Source organism: Rosa chinensis, chromosome 2 (genome assembly GCF_002994745.2).
Source record: "Rosa chinensis cultivar Old Blush chromosome 2, RchiOBHm-V2, whole genome shotgun sequence".
Taxonomy (NCBI): domain Eukaryota; kingdom Viridiplantae; phylum Streptophyta; class Magnoliopsida; order Rosales; family Rosaceae; genus Rosa; species Rosa chinensis.
In genome coordinates, this window is record NC_037089.1 from 5,121,435 (window position 1) to 5,144,872 (window position 23,438).

Genomic DNA, 23,438 nt, shown 5'->3' on the forward strand with positions numbered 1-23,438 from the left:
AATGAGGCTTTCTTCTTTAGCGGAAAAGTAATTGTGTTTATTGGTTTTATCGCTCATTTAATTTAATTTTAGAATAGAGAGACACTTACTTTTTACCATCAAACTAATATGTATCAGAAGATTTGACAAAAGTAGTGAACTATAGTCGACTTTAATTTATAGGGTGTTGAGTTAAACTTTTTCTTATTGAAATACTAAAAACATATTGGAGAGAGCGATTTCTCAATGAATATTCTTAGCTTTTAATAATTAACGGGGCAAGAATTTAGTGCACCGACATAAATGGATGGTTAGATTATATTAAATACATTCTTAGGTTTTTAATGAAAATATTAATTATAAATATTAAGGATTGAGATTATCTTATAAGTGTTGGGTCATTTGCACTGTCGGTGCATAAAATAATTTCCAATAATTAACATGCATTAACTATTGGAATGAAAAGAAAAATAAAAGTGTTTTTTTTTTCCTTTTGAAACAGAGTAAATAATTCCAATGCTTTAAAAAAATGAATAATTTAGCCAGTTTTGTCGAAAAGTTTAAAATAACACTGAAAATAAAGCCTCTTAAAATAAAATAATTATGACGGATTAACCGTTAAGGATTTCGACTATAGCTGACCACTGAATCGGCAAGATCGATTCTTGAAATTTGGAATGGTGTTGGTGCATTTAATTCCAGTGAGGATTTACATATTTTTAATCTAGAACCTCCTCGCTGTCTTGATCAGTCACTGCCCAATCACCCCATCGACTATGGTCAATTTTCACACGAAAGAGATTGGAGAGAGTCGGTGATAACTATCACATCATCGGTGGCTAAAAGCCAAACAAACCGCTAAACCTAAAGTCGACGGTGTAGTTTGGTGCGGTCCAATGCGTTATCAGTTCTCAACCCTACATCTGTCAACTGTAACCTATTAAATTGCGCAATATATACGTAATGAAAACCGAGTGAAACAATACACCTAATCTACCATATATAAGATACACACAATCATTTATCAATTTTACTGATTGAATAATTCTGTAATTTTGGTTGGTTACAGAGTTATTATTGTGAGGAAGGGGGGGGGGGGGGATGGGTGAAAATTAAAGGAGAGAATTATTAAGCCAGTGAAGATTGGGTGGTACAATACATCGTCCTCTTCCATGCTACTGTGGTAATCCGTAATCCTAATTGTCCCAGATGCCTTCGTACGCTGTACCATAGCCAGCTGTGTTCTTTAGAGAGTACAATGTACATCGACATCTTCACAGTGACACAGTCCCATTGGCTTCTCTCCGTACCTCTTCTCCCCTGGCCCTCTCCAATATTGCCTATTAATATTAATAACAACATTAATATTGATCCAGAAATTACAGCAACCACTTAACAAAAACCCATCTTCCTTTAGGGAAAGAAATTAAAATTGCTAATGTCATAAAAGATAGCGATGGCTTGGGTTCACTGTGAGAAACCAAAGCGAAAGCCCACGTTTTTTCCTTGAAAAAGCTTCAGTCGTTGATCTCCTCTCTCTCTCTCTCTCTCCCCATCTCCGTGTGCCTCTCTAATAAAACCCCCCCCCCCCCCCCCTCTTCCTTTCTGCTTTCAAAGCCTTTTGGGTTCCTCCATTCTCTAGTCAAATACTTTTGCTCACTCGCACACGCAAACAACACTGCACTCTCTCCAACTCTATATTCCCTCTCTCGGATTCTCTGCTCCTTGTCTCAGTCACCACTGTTCTAAGTTCTAACACACCTCCATCAGTCCATCACCCAATTCTTTTCTCTTTCTTGAACCAGAGTTACAATACATTTCCGTTTATAGTAAAGAAAAAAGAGAGAGAGAGAGAGAGAGAACTGTAGAGAATTAATCTCTAAGCTTCTTCATTCTCAAAGCTTTTAATCTATCTTTTAGCATCTATATATACAGTAGTACAAAGATATAAGGTCAGTAAGTTTCAAATCTTTTGAGCAATGACCACTGACCCGAGCCACTCGGAGACCACCACCACCGAGTCGACCAGCTTCAACTCGTCTTCATTCTCCTCCTCCGCCTCTCCGCACTCCCCGGGTCAGAATAACCCGTCACCCGGAGACTCCAACCCGAACGACGAGAAGCGGGTCAGCAGCAAACGGGCCAGGGAGAGCAGCAGCAAGCACCCGGTTTACAGAGGGGTCCGAATGCGGGCGTGGGGCAAATGGGTATCCGAAATCCGCGAGCCCAGGAAGAAGAATCGGATCTGGCTCGGCACCTTCTCCACCCCCGAAATGGCGGCGCGTGCCCACGACGTCGCCGCCTTGACCATCAAAGGCGACTCCGCCATCCTCAACTTCCCCGCCTTATCCGGGTCGTTGCCCCGACCCGACTCCAACTCGCCCCGAGACATCCAAGCCGCCGCAGCCAAAGCCGCCTCCATGGACCCATCACCAACGCCGCCCCCGCCGCCGCAGCCGCCGTCGTCATCGACATTGTCGCAATCGTCATCCTCGTCTTCAATGGCCGACGCAGGAACGCCGGAGGAGCTGGGGGAGATAGTGGAGCTGCCGAGCCTGGGGACGAGCTACGAGTCGGCCGAGTCGGAGTTCGTGTTCGAGGACTCGGTGGAGGGGTGGCTCTACCCTCCGCAGCCGTGGTGGCAAAATGGTTATTTTGGAGAAGAGTATGGGTATATTAGGAATTACGATATGATAATGGCACCGGAGCCAGCCTTATGTGTTGAGGACCTGTTGTGGCAACATTAATGTCACCTGACCTTCACCCGCTTTGCTTGGTAGATGTGCCACGTGTGCCCCTTTTTTTTCTCAATTAGTTAAAGCCAAGTTCTTTGCTAATATGAATTTTTGGTTCTAATATACATTTCCTCCCTCTACTATTTTACTAGTGTTCGAGTGTGATCTTGATTTTCTAAGTTAATTTCTATTGTCTTGATCGCAAATGGTCCACACACAACATCCCAGTTCTTTGTTGAAAATCTCACCTTCTTGTAATGTACTGTAATGAATACAATAAATTAGTTTGAAGTCTGGATTATAATTCATCCTTTATATATGTTTCATGTTCGGAACGTACTCTTCACTGTTGAACTGTATATCAGTTGAAAAAACTCATAATATTCCGAACTAGTAACAGAGGTCTCTTAAACTGATTCTCAAAATCTGATGTGTTGTTTGGATTTGGGATTCACTTGGTGAGCTTGATTGAGCTGATTAAGATGGTGCCTATTATAAGTCAGAGATAATTCACATGTGGTGCTAGACTCTATATTTTTCAATCAAAGTACAGATTTGACAGAAGTATGATACCATCCGATTGTAGTTTAATTAGGCAAGTAGCTAGGAGTCAGTACAAACATATATTCGTTGTTAAATGAGAGTATGCTCAAATCTTTGAATAAAATCCCTAATTAGATTTCGGTAGTTACATTATTGTCCACTTGTGTTCAGCCATGTGTAAATGTTTAATATCAATTAGAATGTGATACCTGCTCATTACAAAGTACAAACATAAGTCAGATTGATCGAATCGTATATATATCACACAAATCTGTGTATTATTTCACTCAAATGCTAACAAATACAATCGGTAAATATTTTATCAATAAGTTGCTACCTATATGTATTTAGAGAGACTTACTCCTCTGACAATTGTGTTAGAGCTATCATGCAATTATGCATGAGTCCTTATGTTTCTGACAAGTGTATTTACTATACATATACAGAATGAGTCGATGTTTGTATACGCAAATTATTATTCAAAAGCCTGCAATTTCTAATACCAAAAAAAAAAAAAAACCTGCAATTTCCTTCTTACTATAACAGGGTCTCAAAGATCACAGAGAATCACTAACATTTATTAGATGCAGATATGAGTTTTCCCTGTAATTTAAGAAATACGGATAAGCTGGACTGTAAAATACGGCTACATATAAGACCTACACCTAACAGGGGCTGAAGGGTTGTTAGGATTTATTCATTTATTTTTTTCTGTACTTTTTATCTACTTCTTCAATTGAAGCTGAAGATAGTTGTTGGTATTAATGTTACCTTTATACTCTAGCAAGTTCTAGTTAATGGCTATGAACATAGATTAGGGTACAACAATTGAGTTGTGTTGCTGTACTTCAGTTGACAGGGAAATGACCCCAAAAGAATTTATCATACTTTTGGGAAAGTAATGGTCCTCTTAGAAAGATAGTTAAAAACAAAGAAGTCCGCTTCCATGAACAATCGCATCTCTTGGGCAAAACGTTTTAACATTTCTTAATTATGTGCTTCGGCTTCTTTTATGATGATTGATGACATAATAAGACTTTTTGTGTCTGATTTTTTTTATAAAATCTGAATTGATTAATCGGCAGATACTTTACCTTATCAAATCAGATATGTCACAGACAATTTCTTTTGATTCCATTTTATATAATTATAGTATGCATATATAGTATAAACCTTTCAATCAAGTTATCAGCCACCCCCCAAACCGGGAATTAGCTAACAAATGACTAAAAAAAAAAAAAAAAACTGAAAGTGCATGCATTGTTTAAACAAATAATTAGAAGATTGGAATATGTCAATCGCCGAATATATTGAAACCCTTGGATTTCCTAGCACATGGATACACGAGCATATTAATTTCCTAGTTATATAGCTCAAAATCATGTTAGTTGTTTTTTAGCATCATGACCAATAGAAAAAGAAGAAGAAAAAAGTAACCGCAAAAGAAAACATGTGTCAATGAAGCCAAAGTTTGATGATAAGATCAGAACACTTCCAAATGAATTGAATATAGAACACATCTGTAATAAAATTGATTTCATGCATAATAAAAGGAATGAAGCAACTAGAATCGGACTTTGATCCAAGGTAACAAATATTTGTAACCTTTTATTTAACTTTTTCCTGCGAAGAAGAAGAAATGACATGGTCAAAACATTTTGACCATATATATATATAACTGCCAAAAGGATATGATGGGTTTGGTGAAGTTGATTACAAACAGAAGCTTTTCGTTCAATGATAAAGATTTAGACAGAGAAACCCTAAACCCTAAACCCTCTTGCAGCCATATCCATCTGTGGTTTTTTAACTGCGTGTGCAGGGCTGGCTCCTCCATCTGTTATTCTGTTTGATTAAAATTTCAAGTCAAATCATCCATGACGACCCCGCCATTGCTAACGATCTGCATGCACAGCTGGTAGATGTTGAAAGCTAAGCAAATATTAGGGACCCACTTCTTTGATTGCCGGGTTTTGTATTCTAACTGGGATTTCTATTAACCTGGGGTCTGCCATTAGCCCATTATTGTACACTAGGGTTTTGCAGAGGGATATTTATAATATCAAGGTATTAGTATTGTTATAATTTACGTGGCTGGAAAACGTTGTTGTTTTCAGTCATCATCATCAATCGGGTGCCATGTCAAACTGGACGTGACCTATGACAGATCAGTCATTTAGCTGGGTAATACATCCCTAGTGTTCTTGGTCGATCGAAAAGAAGAGATGGGGTCATCTTCATTTAGCTCGAGCGATCGAGTACGAGACTTGTTGGTCCGTTTTCCTTTTAATAGCTGAGGTCTAGGCCTTCAGGGTTTATGAGGTCTTGAAACCTACCCCCAAACATTATCACATGTCCAAGCATGATAAATGTACAGTGAATAATGAGATTCCGATCCACATAAATATACAATTTTAAATTATTATAATTTATGCTTTTATATTTAATACATGTGGTTGAGATACATTTGTTCCTCACAGTCATTTAAAATTATCTCTTAGATGAACAAGTCTGTAACTATAATTTTATTTATAATCTCGTGGTTGTCTTAAGATAGAGTTTTTGTCTATTTACCCAATTTTTAGGGGTTTTTTTTTTCCACTTACCCTATTAAGTTTTTTTAATTCATTTTTAGAGACACTCTAAGGAAGTCTTCCCTAATACGGTAGTAATACCTCATTAAGTTTTTTTTTAGACCATTTTACCCTCACCTCTTTGCTACTTAAAGAGAGAGAGAGAAGAATGAAAGAGAGATAAATTATAGGAAACTTTGTCGGAGTCTGGTCAACGACAGCCGGATTTTGGCCAACTCTCGCCGAAATCCAGTCACCAGTCATAGGAATCCGGTCATCGACTGCAAGATTCCGGCCAACTTCACCGAAATTTGGTCACCGGCCGCCGCCCACCTGACTTTTCTGAAAACCTCTCCAAAGGTCCCCAAAGAGGTAATCAGAGATTTCATAAGTCACCGGAAAGGTTTATTGCCCTCAATAGACGTCTATTGTCTCTCAATATATAGAGGGGTAATAAACCTCTATTGCCCTCCAATAAAACTTTCAGTCTCTGAAATTGAAACTAGTCTTCTTAAAATTAGACAAATAAAGCCTTCATTAAAAAAAATATATATTATTTTTTTCATTTTTCTTTCATTTTGGGCCTTCTGCAATTTACCCAAACAATATTTAAGCCTTTTCATGCTCCAATTTTCTTTCTTTCTGCACTTCCTCAAAAAAAAAAAAAAACAGAACGACGCCGATTCCAGGCTTCCAGCTCGTTCAACTACTCGGAGACGACGTGAGACGTATCGAGCAGAAGCTCCAAGATCTCCCTAGCCTCAGCGACCTCCGATCTCTGCTTCAATCCATTCGTCAAGGCCACAAGCGAGCCCTACACGGAGCCTCTGAACTGCTCGATCTTCTCCTTGAGCAGGAGTGGGGCCCGTAGACGCACCACGGCGGAGTCGACATCGACGAGCTTGGTGCTGAGGTTGACGAAGTCGCGGTTGATGAAGTCGATGAGCTCGTGGTTGAGGGAGGCCAGATAGGACTGGAGCTCGGATCGGAGGGTATCGAAGGGGATGAAGGTTCGGAGGTCGGAGATGTAGGCCTCAGAATCGAAGTCCGGGGAGGAAAAGCGTAATAGAGAGGGCCGGTGAGGGGGGGGAGGTGGCACATGGTAGTTTTTTAATTGGATCGAGAGTAATATCGTCATTTTCTACATTGTGACGTACAACTAAAATTTAATAATTTCTCAATTAATATTTAGAATTTTCTTCTTTTATGGAAACCTAAGCCAACTCACAACCTCTTCACTACATGTTTTCTAATTTGGAGTTTGAGTAAGAGTGAACCTATATGTTTCGATTAATATTTGATATTAGCTTAATACAAAAGGATGAAAGACAAAACTAAGGCAAAATGTGTAGGGTATTTTTCCCTAGGTGAGCAACAGAGATTAATTAGTCATTTGCTGGGAGAAGATGAAGCATTCAACATTAGGCATCAGAATTATAAATTGAATCGGTGGTGGGCTGTAGTAATCTGTCACACCTGCAACTTTAACTCTAATTTGACCTGTATAATCTAAGGAATTGATCGCGTTTCCCAACTTAATCATATGCTGTGCTTTCATACCTCTATTAATTTTTCATTTTTTACCTTATATACTATAACTTTGAATTTAATCTAGGATTATTGTCACAAATGGTACCTGAACTTATTCTCTATTTTAGCGATGGTACCTGAACTTCAGTTTTGATCACAACCAGTACCTGAACTTTTCGATTTCATTTTAAATGGTACCTAAGGCCACATTCGATCACTATCCGGCCAAAAAAACCAAACCTAAAAAAATAAAAAATAAAAAAACAAGTTCAAGGCAAGTCTATTACCAAAAAATCATCACTATATATGATCGCAACCCTCGAAATCATCAAAAATCATCACTATGATCGCCTCCCATGCTGTTTTTAGTCAGAATAGTGATCGGAGGTGGCTCTAGGTACCATTTAAAATGAAATCGAAAAGTTCGGGTACTGGTTGTGATCACAATTGAAGTTCAGGTATCATCAATAAGATTGAGGTATAGTTCAGGTACCATTTGTGATAATAACTCTTTAATCTTCCAAGGAATGTTGCAGACTTGTAGCTAGTTCTAATTAAATTAATTTTAGAAATTTTTGGTACAACCAGTTTGGGTTTTTCTACTATCATGCACTCACCTAGCTTATATAATTAGGTCAATAATTAATCTGGATGCTAATTTCCATGCATGGTAAGTCAATATATAGAATCTCCAAAAACAAACACATTAGCATGCAATGCTAACTTCCATGCAAACTAAGTCAATAGAATATACTGTTTAATAAATAATTTAATCTGGGTTTTGATAGTCTTGGTCATCCCAAGTCAATTAATCAATGAACTAATCATTCCTGATTAGTAGTTTATTATGCGAGCATCGTACATAGATCTGAATCAATCATGAAGATACCATTGGTCCATTGCATTGTTAAATATTGATTATCGTGATTCACATTGGAACCACCAGGGTTCCTCTTTTTTTTTTTTTTTTTTGGAACAAATGGAACCAGAGTTTTAGCAAATAATTGAAGTTGATAATTATTTAATTAACTATAAGATACCGTGGCACATGCTTCTATTTCTATGTATGAAACCCTAAACCTTTGTATCCGCTCAAATAAATTGACCAGGACCAGTTTGGTTCCTTAATTCAGTATGAAGATGATAAAAAATGATAATCGTGTATGGAAATCAAGGCCCTGATACAGCAGAATGCATGTGTTTTAATTTTACTATTATTGTTCCAGAGAGATCATTTTCAGCAATTTGTAGGGTTTTACGGTTCAGCCATGTTGGTGAGTAATTACATATGTTGTATATACGTATGGATGTACTATGAAACCATATATGCATGCTGTTGTTTGTGGTTGAAGTTTCTTGAAGCCAATTTCACTGTCGATGTATTAACTGATTTTCAGTGTCTTAACCGGAGCGAAATGCCGAAAATGTGGCTTAATTGTGCTACAAGTTCTTCATGCATGCACTAAACTTTGATGTGTTTTGAGAAATGTTTGTGCAAGAAGCTTGTCGTTGTAATTGTTGCTTACAAATCAAAAGTTTCTTGTCGTAGAAGAAAATGAAAATATCTAAGCAAGGTATTATGTGGATTTGCTGTGGCTAGCTGCCTAGCTCAAATACATGATGTATCCACAGCAAGTGACAAGCACTTGCTGAGAACACATGGAAGGAAGAAAATCAGATCTATACTTCTACATATATGAACGTGAAATTATATATGCTCTTCTGACCTTCTCATTTATTAATTTGTTTGCTGTTTTAATAAGTCGATCAGATTCATTTGTTGCTAACTAGCTGGCTAAGCTTTGGAAGGTGGTTGGTGTGATTTGATGGTACAATATTCCCGGCGACACCATAAAAGGTTCCATATGATTCGATAGAAGGTGACTGGTCCCTTCTATTTAAATGATATGTTTGGATATATGGATCCCATGCCATTCTCTTAATAAGGAGAAGTCTTGTACTACAATGACTGATCGATCGGCCAGAATAATATGTAGGGGCCTCTCATAAGTCATAACCAGGTAAGACGAGACAGCAATGCCAAAGATTTACGAAACTCTTCCTATCTTCCCTAGCCAGCCATTTTGGCGTTAATCGATCAACACAGGATGACCTAATTGATTGATTTTTGAATCTCTCCCTCGAGCTAGCTATGCTTCTCGATCCTCATCTAATAATTGAAATTAATACCATCTCGTAGTACCATATCTTCAGAGTTGCAAATCGGGTCGACGGGTCCCATACAGCTTGTGTCTATTGATTTCATCTCCTTTTTAGTTTGTTCTAGCGTAGTCGATCTATAACAGAAGCTTGAGCTCTCTAAGAAGGTCGTGACTCGTGAAGTTATATATAACAATTCATATTTCACGAGACATATCAAGTTAAGCTTGAGGTCGGCTTTCTTGTTGAAGCTCCCCTCAAGCTTTGTTCGTTTGACCTCTATCGGCTCTATGCATTTAATGTGGTTAATTGATTAAAGCTAAGATCGATGGTGATATCGTAGTACAATTTACAAGCATAAACATAGGCTTATCGCTCACCAAACCCTATAGGCGTCCATACATCATCTCTGAAATTCGTAATATATTGAGAGATTCCAGAGAAAATCTCTGTGTGCTCTGGTTTTGTTCCTCCAAGTTGAGAGTTGGTGGCTCCTCTTGTCCTTCATAAGCACTTATGTCTGGGTTTCGACTTAGATCAAAGACATATTGACTCTATTTTCGCTTTAAGTTGATTTATTTCCTGTTTGCATTTGTTTGAGTCATTGTTGGTTCCTTTTTGTCGAGAATGTATATAAATATAACTCCAATTAACACTGAAAAAATATAACTTTGCTTATGAATTTGTAAGGGTTTGGGCCACTCTATCCATTGCCAATTGGTTTTGGATATGAACCCCATATTACTTTTTTATGGTATCAGAGCGTGGATTACCTACGTGTTTGGTTTCAGCGATGGTCACACTTACTCACCGTCACCCAATAGAACTTGTCCACATGTATGGCTTGAGAAATCGCCACACGTGCGGAGGCGTGTTGAGAATGTGTATAAATATAACTCCCACAATGGAAAAAAATAACTTTGCTTATGGGTATAAGGATTTTGGTCACTACATCCATTGCCAATTGATTTTGGATGTGAACCTCAGATTACTTTATCACTTTTCACAATTTCACCCCACATATTTTTTTTTTCTAGATCTAGTTTTCCTTTTTTCCTCAGATCAATCATCCTTGTGCTCCGTTATTCCCGACAATTCTATTCCCACGCCTTCTGCCATAATTTGTAAATTTCCTCCTTAGAGTTCTACTATAAGTGGGGTTTTCTCACTAGTGCACATCAGTCTGAATCCGGTGGTGCATCAAGGGATTGTTTATCCTTTGGGTGGCTGTCTCTTCAATCCCTTTGAGGATCTCATATTTTTCTCTCTTTTTTTAATTTTTTTTTATCTGGTTCTATTTATGGTAGAAGATGACCCCAGTTGCAGAGATGGTTTGAGTTTTGTTGTTAAATCTCACTTTACCACCCTGTAGTTTACACTTGACATCATGTTAGTTTATCCCCTTTCAATTTCATCAACAACACTCCCGAGGTCTCAATTTCGATTAGCCGTGCCCAAAATTTTGTTAGCCTTCCAAATCCGACGTTAAGTGATGAGCTAGTTCTGACAAACCCAACAAGTGAGCCCACATGAAGATGTAAATTCCTAATGTGCCTCTAATGGTTTCCATCAGCCTCCCCTCAATTACCCTAATTAATGTCTAAACAAAATCAAAACCTTACGATATTACACTTGCGACACTGCGCTCCACTAGCCTACAAACCTTCAGCTCTCAATCACACCACGCTCTCTTCTACTCGCTCAACAAGCCCGCGCTCGAGTCCTCACTCATGGCCTCTAACAAAAACCTTTCATTGCCACCAAGCTCATCTCCGCTTACGCTCTATTTAACCACCCAACCAAGTCCAAACTCGTCTTCGACTCAATTGAGCCCAAGAATGTGTATCTTTGGAACTCAATGATTAATGGGTATGTCAAAACTTGCGTTTACAGTGAAGCTTTCTGGTTGCTTGTAGAAATGTTTCGTTGTTGTAACGCAATATTGCTGGATGAGTATACATTTTCGACAATGGCAAAAGTTTCCAGCGAGGTTGGGGACTTGGTGCTCCGGAAATGGGGTTTCATGGGAAGAGTGTGAGATTTGGGTTTGTTACGGATATGGTTGTTGCGAATTCCTTTATGTCTATGTATTTGTAAATGTGAGGGTTTTGGGGAATGTAGGAAGGTGTTTGATGAAATGCCGGAGAGAAATGTGGGGTCTTGGAATTGATAGCGGGGTGAGGGAGTAGTAGTGATTGTGGGTTTGATAATGGGATGTTGGAAACTGCTAAGTCTATGATGATGAGTGGGTTCAAGCCTGACGGGTTTACTGTTTTGATTCTGTTGGGTTTGTGTTCAGGTGAGGATGTTGGGAAATTGGGTTATGGGAGGGAGCTTCATTGTTATATTGTGAAGTATGGATTGGATTTGAATTTGGGTTTGGATGTTCATCTTGAGTGTTGTTTGGTTGATATGTTTTGTAGGAGTGTTGATTTGGGGAGACGGGTGTTTGAGCGCATGAAGCGTAGAAATGTATATGCTTGGACGATGATGGTCTATAGTTATGTGCAGAATGGAGCGTCTGATGAAGAATTGATTCTTTTTTGGAAGATGCAGGTGGAAGATGGGATAGAACCCAATAGAGTAATCACTTGTAAGTGTTCTCCCAGCTTGTATTTCAGATGCTGGTTTAACGGGTGGGAAACATATTCATGGGTTCGCTATCAGGAAGGTGCAAGGCGAGTCTTTGAGGATGACTCTTTTTGTAAGGATGCAATCCCTTGGAGTTCAATGATATCACGGTATGGATTATATGGAAGGGGTGAGGAAGCCATTGTTTTGTATAATAAGATGCTTCAGCTTGGAATCAAACCGGATATCACCATAGTAGGCGTTCTTTCAGCTTGTGGCAGGTCAGGATTGGTAAATGAAGACTTTTCAGTCTATAGCTCTGCAACAGCTGATTATGGAATTATACCAACAGTGGAGGTATGGGTGTGAATTGTCGACTTTACCCCTTCATGTGAGCCCACTAGCTGGGTTTGTGAGAGCCAGCTCATCACTTAACACCGGATTTAAAAGGTTGGCGAAATTTTGGGCACGGCTGATCGAAATTGAGACCTCAAGAGTATTGCTGATGTAATTGAAAGAAGAGGGACTAACATGATGTCGAGTGCAAACCACATGGTGGCAAAGTGAAATTTGTCCTTTTGTTTATGTATTATAGTTACTTGGGTGTTTTGGAATCAACATTGCGCCTCCCTAATATCTTCTTCTCGTCAGATCATGCAACTTGGTGCAACTTCCTTTGCGACGCTGCATACGACACTTATGTGTCCTCCTCCTTGTTAGGTTTATGTTTGGGTGGTTTCGGGTTTGGACCTTAATTTGGAGTCTTTTTTCGGTATGGACTTGTTTGTCTTTTGTTTTAAATCTGTAATATTATATTATTTGTTGTATAAGTGTAGTATTTTTTGCTTTTAATGAATTATATTTTGTTTGACAAAAAAAAAATTTCTATAATGGACTACATACTCCATGCCTACACTTATAATGGATGCAAATAATTGTGTTAGGGCTTAACGAAAGGCTACATAGGTCTATCTCCCGTAGAGGTTAATTCCCATTAGCAGCAGTTCTTATAGGTCGATCAATTCTTGGCAAGTTTATTAGTAACCTAGCAACCAGGAGGCCGGTCATAGGCTCATTAGATAATTAAGCTAGGTACTACCTTATTATATCATGTCATTAACTTCACTCAATTATTATATCATGCCTTGACAACTAAATTATTATTTCGGATAGAACAAGTACCTTAACACGGTTGGATTATCAATTTTCATTAGAGTGCGGCTATTGCCACCATATCATTTTCTTTATTCATCCTACTTGCTCATTACACCTTATAGTTTAATTTAAATTATTTAATTTACTTATCTAACTCATTTTTCTTTTCAAAAATATCCTTATATGACATACACAATTAAAAAAAAAAAATTACCGAAAATCTCTTATTTAATTTATATCAATAAAAGAAACTAAAATATATTAAATTTTCCTCGTAAAATCATAATTTGATTTACTTCCATTTTCCCTTTTAGTTTCAATGTTCTTTTATTTCAATCCACATCAAAAGATCAGTAAGTTAACAATCATGAGCAATGAGAAGAGATTGATTTTTTTTTTTTAATTTTTTTACTTTTGGTGTTCACAAAGGGTATTGCAATGATTTTGATGAAGTTAATCCTAATGGTTTTGTGACTTGAATAATGAATTAATGATGAGGAGGCAAAAAAAAAAAGTTTGCGTTTAGAAGATGAACATTAATGTTATCCAATGAGAAATTAAGTAGTCTTTGTATTTGATTAATTGGTTATGTATTTAGTTTTCTTTACATATTTGAATTTTAGAAAATTAATGTACGTATTAGTCATTTTGCAACGGTGACTGATACCTATTTCTCCACGCACTCAGAGCTACAGAGAATTAATTGAAAGCTCTCCAACTAATTAGGGTTGGGTGCAAATCAATTAGTTTTTCATATATAGAAAATATTAAAGCTAGCAAGAAGCTACTTGCCTCCTGAGTGAATAATGTTGATATTGAGACTGATTGTGCAACAGTGGTTACCGCTCTCCTAAGTGAGATGAAAGATTGTATGTTCTGAGGTAGGTTGTATTTTGGAAGATTGTAAAGGTTATATGAGAACTATCTCTTCTATTAAGGTATAATCTATTTATTGTGAAGTAAATGGTGTTACCCATATATTGGCATATCTTGCTAAGTTGCTAGTTTATCTTATTTAGATGATTATTAGCTAGATGAGGCTACTGTGATTATTTAGGATGTACTTTATGAGGATTTTTGTACTAGTACTCGAGATGAAGGTTATATGTCCCCGTCGACGTACAATCATTATTCTTTTATAATAATCGGACATGGGGCTGACTCTTCCAGTTAGCCTGGGTCCCAAACCTCTTTTTAAAAAAAAAAAAAAAAAATCACTAGTCCAACAATTTTCATAGCCTGTAGAGAAAGTAAAAATGTACTGTAATACTTGAATGCTGAGTATCTCGACTTATTGTATTATGAATCATTTATTACATGGCTTTGATACACCTGTATTTTTTTTTTTTTGGAGAAAAGAAGAAGATTCATTAATCCAAGAGATTGTAACGATGGGATTGATTTCGTAAAATTCCAACTACTCCAAATCGAGAAGAAAACTTACTCATACCCCTATTGTAGAACCAGCAGTTACAGATACCATGACCGATAGGAGCTCAGCTCTAGCCACATAAATCGGCCTTTCTTCTAAGCTACAAACAATCAATTTATCTCAAGAGTTCTGATACATCCTTACAACCAACCTCAAGAAGAAACTAACTCCCTCCAACACCATATACTAAAACCACCAGTATACGTGCAGAGCCACCTCCCCATTATATTGACAACAAGAAAACATCAAAATTAAGGCAACTAGTCCCTGGAGTCTGGAGATGACACCATAACAATAGCACAACCACTAAACCAAGACAACCAAACCGTCGCTCAATTGAGGAATGACTTATTAGACTAATCAAAAACTGAAAAAATAAAAACATACTAGTGCAAAAGAAAAGGCTGCCACGAACAGCTTTCCAATCCCTCAAAATCGACTCAAGCTTTCAGGAAACCGCCACAGTCTCCATTAATCGCGTTTCAGCCCACCACCAAGCACAAAACAACGTTGTATTCGACTCCAAATATTGGAACCCATGCCATATCGACTACGTCGTTTTCCGCCAACAACGCAGCCCCACTCCACCATCAAAACCGTGTGAGAGAGAGAGAAAAACTGTTGTTGCAACCTCGAACTCCAACCACCACCCGCCACCAACCAAACGCAAACCCGTCCGGCTACACCCATCGTACACCAACGTGGCTGGAAGCCACCGTCAGAGCATGGGCGCCGCAAGACAGGGGATAAAAACCCTTTTGTTTTTTCCAACCCTAGTTCTCCCTGCGGAGTAGATGCGAACTGCCTTCAGATAAGTATCTACATAATCTCGCAATGTTACAGAAACAATTCATACCCTAGCTCCATATTGGATAGCAGAAATGCTTTGCTTTGTTCTATTTAAATGGCTTCAAAAGGTTAGTATGATAGTCTCTGTTTATTTGTATGATATTCTTATTGTTTTGTAATGAATTATATCGTGATTTTTGTATCTCTAGTTGAATATTTATACTATGATACATTTCAAAGGAAAGTGAAATTGGCACCAAATTTTTATGCAAACCACGTCCCGGCCCCTTTGTGTTCTTACAATTAACCTGTGCATGCCAAAAGAAAAAACGGGGTGTGATTTGTAAAAACGAAGGTGTTAGTTTCACCCTAATAGACATTGAAAGATTGTATTGCGACAGTAGTTCCCTAGTGATGAATCGGTATGATGATCAAGGCCACTAAGCTTTGTTGATGGGGCTTCTGGCAAATGAAACGCTCTGGTTAAATTTGTATGGTATGATCACGACATTTATAAGACTACAAAAGAAGCAAAAAGAGAGACATTAAGAATACTCGAGTGGCATCTTAGGATTCTTATCTTTTGGTTCTAATGCACGATCAGATATTAGCGATATAATTAACACCTCTGACCTCTTTGTTGTCATATTTTCATAGATCCTTCTTCTCACTTATCCAATCAAAACGAACAAGCTAATCAAAGAAAGCTTTTGCAGATAGAGGTACGCAGATAATGTTTAAAAGAGAGCGTTAACAAAATAATTGACCCTATGCCTTGGTTGGACTCTTGTTATCCATGCATATATTATATATATGGTGTCTTTTTCACAAATTATATGGTCCACCGTAGTATTTGTGGAATATGGACCGAAACAACTTCGATAACAACTTTTAGACTAAAGAAATTTATATCTAATCTGAATCGTTTTGGTTTTACAGTTTGATCCAATTTAATAATAATAATCGGGTATAATTAATCACTAGGAGAGCACTACTAAAATCATCTCTGTATAATTCTATATCCACTTTTATTTAACCCGTCATCATATATTGAATAGGATAATAATTGTCTAAAGTAGTTATTTATTTATTTATTTATTTTTAAAGACCCCCTTTGCCAAATTACCAACTGATCATGATTGGAGGTTTACTAGTTTGGTTTTTTTTATCATTAGTTCAGAAGTGGCACAGCGTTGAAAAGTGGCCATCAGAAACTGTCTTCTATTAGCAACTGATCAACATGTTAAAAAGATCTAAATAGGAGTGGTAATCATATCGACAAAGAAGTACAACCAAACCCAACTAGCTACTGCTTGGTTCTAAAAAGTAATTTCGTACAATGATAGAGGCACATTTTCATCAATATATTTTAGTACAAGTGATCAAGAATCCAACACGTACGAACTAATCAAGAGAGATAAAATCTTAGAAATTCAAGGTAATTTATTTTTATTTTTTTGAAAGGGGATTGGTGCGGCTGTCTTAAAGTCTTGATTAATGAAACTATAAAATACATGTGGGGACATACAGTCTGAAGCCGATTACAATAACCATCAAAAGAACATCCTAAAATAATACCAGGAGTGTCCACAAAGTCTATATATTCTAACATGGACCAATTAGTAAATGCACGACTGACTACTCTATTTGCTTTGACAAAGCGGTAAGAGAAATTCACAATTGGTTTTTTCAATTTACCCTAATAAATAATCAATAAAGGGTTGAAAAATGAATAATTAGAATTAAGATAGATCAAGCAACCCTAACCCTAATGTAAAGATATACAAAAAAAATAGGGGAAATGATCATTTACCCAATTTTAGGCACTAAATTGCCCACTTGCTCCACTAAAATTTTTTTAACCCCATTTACCCAAAACACTCTAAAAGATTATTTCTCTAATACCCAATTAATTTTTTTTTAATTCTTTTTTTTTTTTTGAGACTTTTTTGCCCTCTCCTTCTTTCTCACTTAGAGAGAGAGGCTCTCCCTCTCCCCCCAGACGACGTCGGATCTCTCTCTCTCCCTCCCTCCATCCCTCCAGCAGGTCACCCACAATGCCGGCTCTCCCCATCGCCGCCCCGAAACTCGTCGTCATGCTCTCCGCAGCCAGGCTAGAAGCCAAGCCGACGGTCCTCGTCGCTGAGAAGCTCGGCGAGGCCGGGTTGGACCTTCTGAAGGAATCGACGACCGCCAGTAGAATCGGGTACGTCTTCGATTTGCTTCTGTCTCTCTCGCCGGCGACTGATCATCACGGAAATCGCAACTTGATTGTATCTCCGGTCCCGGGCTGCAATCGGAGTCGTTGCAATCGGAGTCAAATCAGTGTGAAGGCAAACAGTCAACCAGAATTGTTGCAAAACGACTGGAATTGTGGGAAAATCGTCAAGCGGAGTCGAGATTATTGGGGGGCAATAATCTTCCTATTAGGGGGCAATAATGTGTCTTAATTGTTATAAAGTCTCTATAATTGTGTTCAGTGATATTTTCCTTTGTGTTAAAGACTGCTTCTAATGTATTTTGGTATTTCTGATATATTATTGGGCGGCAATAATCTGTTTATTGCGGGGCAATAATATATTTGTTTTGTTATTTTTTGCATGAATATGGGTGATCCTTTTGTTGTTAGGTGCATTTATTCTTGTTAAGAGGCCACCCGGGAGGCCTAGGGTGAAGCGGTTCAAGTGAAGTGGAGAGTGTGAAAAAAAGCCAATTCGTTGTGGACTTAAATTCACCCAGTATTGAATTTGAATACCTGTATTTTTGTAAACTAATTCAAAACCAAACTGAGTTACTTCTGACCATCTATAAAAAAATTATTGGGGGGCAATAAACTTTTTATGACCCCCCAATAAACCTAATTATGTTGGTTAATGAATCTAGTAGCATTTTGTTGAAATGACCTGTAATAAATGAACCACAGTTAAGACATTATTGCGGGGCAATAATCTGTCTATTGCCTCCCAATAGACCACCCCAAAAATCATCAGTTTCTATCATTGACAGATTATTGTACTTTGATAAACTCAAAACAACATAAGACTTATCAAAACTCTAATTTCAGTTATTAATTAACCACAGTTAAGAAATTATTGGGGGGCAATAATCTGTCTATTGCCCCCAATAGACCACAGTTTTGACTTCGTCCGAGACCTGCAAGCGAAGCCCAGACTCGATTCTGGCTTGGAGCTTCGGAGCTTCCCGGACATCTGACAAACAAAACTAGCGAAGCCCAGACCCGATTCCGGCGTGGAGAGTTTCCCGGACATCTGACGAACAAAACAGGTGAAGCCCAGAGGGGTTGGGATCGTGGAGTTGGATGGCGTCATCCTCTGGTGGTCTGACGGTGGGACAAAGTGGCGGCGGTGGAGGCCGACTTCGACCGTGGAGTGGTGGGCGTGGTGGCTTAGAGAGAGAGAGAGAAAGAGAGCATGAGACGAGGTTAGAGAGAGAGAGAGAGAGAGAGAGAGAGAGAGAGAGAGAGAGAGAGAGAGAGAGAGAGAGAGAGAGAGATGAGGGGGAGGAGAGAGAGAGATATAAGTGTAATTTGTTAATTAAAATGAGGGCAATACTGTCAAACACTGTTAGATTGGGTAAATAGGGTTAAAAAACTCTTGGTGGAATAAGTGGGCAATTTTGGGCTAAAATTGAGTAAGTGGTCACGGCCCAAAAAAAAAAAAAACACTCCATCATGCATTGACAATAGTAAATTGAAGGTTTTTATTTTTATAAAAATAGGCGGGCTTGATTTCATGCACATTACAAAACATGAGGTTTTCCTCTATATATTCCTTCCTTTTTCTTTTTTTTTTGGGGACAAAATATGTAGTATATAGTCAAATTAAGACGACCATGTTTAAATAATTCTTCATGAGATCGAACAAGACTATGGTGGTGTGCATGGTCTTGAAAACTTAATTAATTAGCAGGAAATTAGGTCTATATTAATTTGAAGGAATGCCCTTGCTTAACACACTAGAAATTTATTAAAATTAATTTGATAAACAATCAAAACAGTACATGTATATATATAATGTATGCGTACGATTGACCCCAGCAAATAAACATATACATGTGAGAGCGCCTAACACTACAAGGGAAAACCCCTTTAGAGACAAAACTGTTTTGTCACCAATTCATGCAATTTTGTCACTATCCAATATGGGTGACGAAATGATTTCGTCGCTAATTTTGTCTCCAAAACAGCGTGACAGATTCTTATCAGTGACAACAGGTAAATTTTGTCACCCAATCATAAGGGCGACAAAATCCATTTTGTCCCCTATACTCCTGCATTTTGTCACCTAATATCTTTCACAGTTGCCGGGAAATTCCAAATGGCGGGTAAACTAGATTAAGGGTGACAAACAGAATTCGTCACCCATATTTGGAGCCAAGCAATTTTTTTATTCCATTTAGTTTCGTATATTTAATTAATAGATAATATTGCTGATTTTTATCACTTTATTTGATATAATAAACAATCTTGAAATGAACTAATAGTCAGATTGAAACACTCACTTTAATTCCAATAAAAGAATAACAATGTAGCATTAATCAACTCTTATCCAGCTTCAAAGTATTCTTTAACAAAGACTAAAATGATACTAAGGTGGCATATAGAAAAACAACAGCTCCTAATACATAATCTACGTTCTCATCTTCATGTTCTTCCTCATCTGTATCCCGAGTTCCCGACGCATATCACCATCGCCCAAACAGTGAATGATTCTGCTCTTCATTACGTCGATCTCAACCTCATTTGTCAAGATATCTACCTGCATAGGGACAGGAACTTCAAGCTATCTCATCAACATAAACATTTGGAATGCAAAAAATTAGGTGGACCAAGTATAGGTGCTAGCGGTAAGTTACAAGAACGTATCAAAAACCAAGTAACAGAGCTATTCGACACACAATTATTTGGACATAAATATGGTCTGAATAATTTACCACTTTTGATTACAGTTCATTTAGTTCTTCATTTAAGAGACTAATCTTTCGTTCTAATCGAAGCTTGAAAAGCCTTGTATCAGAGATTAACGCAAGAGAGATATCATTCCCCTAAAAGATCATATGGGCTCAAATTAGTTGAGCAACCAATGGAGTGAAATAAGCAGTTACAAAATAAGAATAATATTGAAATGATGTCAATAAAATATTTTAGCAACTGATGTTCAGTAATCTGAACCCAAAGGTAAAAGAGAAAGAAAAGCAACAGATCATACTAAGCCTTGAAAATTGCAACAGTAACATAAATTGACAACTTGGACTGACAGTACCAACTCAAATGGAAAAAAAGAACAAGAATGTTGCTTATCTCAAGTCACAAAAACAGACTAGTGTATGCAGGCATATAATCTCCACTTCGGCAATCTTGAAGCACTGACAAGTCTAAGTTCTTGAAGTCTGAATACATAAAGAACACCATAAAATTAGATATGTTGGCACGCTCTGTAGCATGGTGAATGACAGGATTGAGAACCTAATGAACACCAAGAACTCAAATATAATACTAAGTGAAAATGCACACGAATAAGTTTCAATAGACAAGACATGCTCAAAAGAGGCAAATATGCGTTGCAAACCTCAAGGCAAAAATGTTTCATTTTCTCTTGCACTAATGTTATGAATAAGGTTTATTGCCAATAGCAAAGGCAAAGGCATCTAAAAGAAGAGAAAATAATCTCTTTAAATTGGCTTTCGCCAAAGACCCTAGAAACTTCAAGGCCACCCTATAGTTGTCTATTTGAAACCACACTACCACCAGTCTATAACAAGTTAAAAGCATAAAGGAGTTCACAACATTTTAAGTAGATATAGATAAAAATACTACACAGAAGGTTACAAATGAAATAATATATTAGCAAGATACATTATTTATACTTGAGAAATACCACATCGCAGGGTTAACCTTAAGGGATCTTATCATCAAGTATACTTTCAAACTAAATAGTAGCTACTCCTCCAATACCATCACACAACTCCTAAACCATTACAAAAAAGCATAGAACACAAGAGAAGCTAAGAGAATGTAAGTGGACATTAGCTTCATAATATATTTTGAAGAACAAATAAGTCGATCTTGATGACATACTAAATAACAAGATATACTGATGCATCTCTTACAACTATTCCTATTCTATACCAAGAGAATCAAGACTTGTTATCAACAGGTAAGCCACACATACCTTTCCACTTGAAAGAGAGAAGTTTTTCTGGACTTATTTGGCTCTTGAATTCATTCACGGTGACTCCGGCTCTCGATTTCAATGACCAAGGAAACCATTATGAACATAAAAGTGCATTGGCAGAAGTGAACCAATTCAATCACCCCTTATAGGTCATGGCCATCCAATTAAACTAATCCCAAAATTATAATTTGAAAAAGCTAATAAACCAAGAATCAAACACATCAGGACTTCGTGAAGCCAAAAAATAAAATCTAGACTATAGGGTGATGCTGATCTAATTCAACAACTAAACATCGATCCAAAATCCATTCCAAAAGTATAAAGACTCACAAACACAAACATATAAAACAGAAACCTGGTGAGGAATCCCACTTGTCTCTTTGTAATATCGTTATTCCTGAAAAGAAAAGGTAAAACCAAAATTTATATTAGATCATAAATTTTTTGCAGAATTAAAATCATAACACAATGTCAAATTGGCATGTCAGGTTTCAAATATATTTAATCGTTTTTCACCCAATATAAGAGCAGCAACGAACAGAGGTCCAAAAACTGTAACGCTTAGGGTTTACCAGCACCTACAATACTGTGGATCAAAGTAAAATTACCGGTTCAATTTAACAAATTGAAAATACCCAGCATTAAAAGTAAAAGTAAACAATAAAAGCCCTGAAATCGTTTACCCTAAAATACTTGATATGGGACTGTCTGCTGGATGGTACAGAAAGGATAGAGGAGATGATACGGAGGTGGAGGTCAGAGTCGGTGGTTGCAAGTTCGTGTGTGAAGGTTGTGCTGTGGGAAAGGGAGATCGTGAATGTGTGAACTGGAGAATGAACCCTTATTCACATCTTACCCTACTTTTCCTTAAACTACGCCGTTGAAGGAGGTTTAGATCTACTTCAAGTCCCGCTGAATTAGTTTAATTTTTCCGCCAATGCTTTTCCAAAATTTTTACCTCTTTTTTTTCTTTCACGAGGGAAAATTCCCCGCTCTTGACCGCCCAATATTCAGTGACAAAATTGGTGTGTCACCTATTTTAATTATTTTGTCTCTCAAGCATGTCGCACATGTAAGCAAGGATGACGACTTTTAGGTGACAAAATAATTTTTTTTTGATACTAATAACAAGAATTAGTGACGCAAATTTGCTTTGTCTCCTATACTTTTGTCTCTAAAGGGGTTTTCTCTTGTAGTGTAATAATCTAATATTGCAGTGCAGCACTTGGTCTTATTGGCGTTGAAGCAATCAACGAGTTGAGACCACACCGGCGTCGGCGTTGGAGGCGTGTGTGGACGGTGATAATAGATAGATTAAGTACACAGTAGTCGACAGTCGACAGTGGGTAACAGACCTATCTACAGCGACTGTCGGCGCGCAGTCGGCAGTCGGCACTAGTCTACTGGTCGCTGAACCAGCACATCTCTCCGCCGAAACGAGGTGAGGATCAGTCAACGCCGACGGACTCCATTCCATTCAGCTGTCTGACGGAGACAGTAAGAAAGATAGTAAAAGATGGTAGTGATGGACATGCATGGTCCCTCACTCCCTCTGCAATAGTCAAAAAACCGAGGGAAAAGGCTGATGGGGTCGTCTTTCTCATCTCGACGTTTATTCAATTATTCGTTTTTGCAACTTTCAAGATTTGCAGCTCAGCTAAGATAGCTGTCAGGGAAAGGGAAAACACAACAAAGTAAATGCAGCCCTGGCCAGGTAGGGATAGGATAATGGCTTTGGCTTCTTCACCAAGGCAATGGGGTGATGTTGTGATAAAGC

General features: G+C 37.8%; 1 protein-coding gene, 1 long non-coding RNA gene and 1 pseudogene across 5 annotated transcripts; 2 read left to right on the forward strand and 1 right to left on the reverse strand.

Annotated features, from left to right (window-relative positions):
• The first annotated feature begins 1,569 nt into the window (after window positions 1–1,569).
• LOC112183408 (ethylene-responsive transcription factor TINY) lies at window positions 1,570–3,022 on the forward strand. The gene has a single exon (XM_024321780.2). It carries the CDS (start codon window positions 1,959–1,961, stop codon window positions 2,724–2,726), a length of 768 nt encoding a protein of 255 aa, XP_024177548.1. The 5' UTR covers window positions 1,570–1,958; the 3' UTR covers window positions 2,727–3,022.
• An 8,242-nt stretch (window positions 3,023–11,264) lies between these two features.
• On the forward strand, window positions 11,265–12,886 carry LOC112190813 (annotated as a pseudogene).
• A 7,078-nt stretch (window positions 12,887–19,964) lies between these two features.
• LOC112183436 lies at window positions 19,965–22,511 on the reverse strand. Of its 4 annotated transcripts, none has more exons than XR_002929896.2 (3): window positions 22,345–22,511; window positions 21,659–22,058; window positions 19,965–20,876 (listed from the first exon to the last, which is right to left on the reverse strand). It is a non-coding gene; the product is annotated as an uncharacterized LOC112183436 (long non-coding RNA). The 4 variants fall into 4 exon arrangements; XR_005807380.1 differs by having other exon boundaries at window positions 19,965–20,245; window positions 20,421–22,058; XR_005807379.1 differs by adding an exon at window positions 22,178–22,247 and having other exon boundaries at window positions 19,965–22,058.
• Between the last annotated feature and the right edge of the window lie 927 nt (window positions 22,512–23,438).

Excerpts from the sequence above, each read along its gene's own strand:
- LOC112183408 (XM_024321780.2), top strand. The coding sequence starts at position 1,959 with ATGACCACTGACCCGAGCCACTCGGAGACCACCACCACCGAGTCGACC.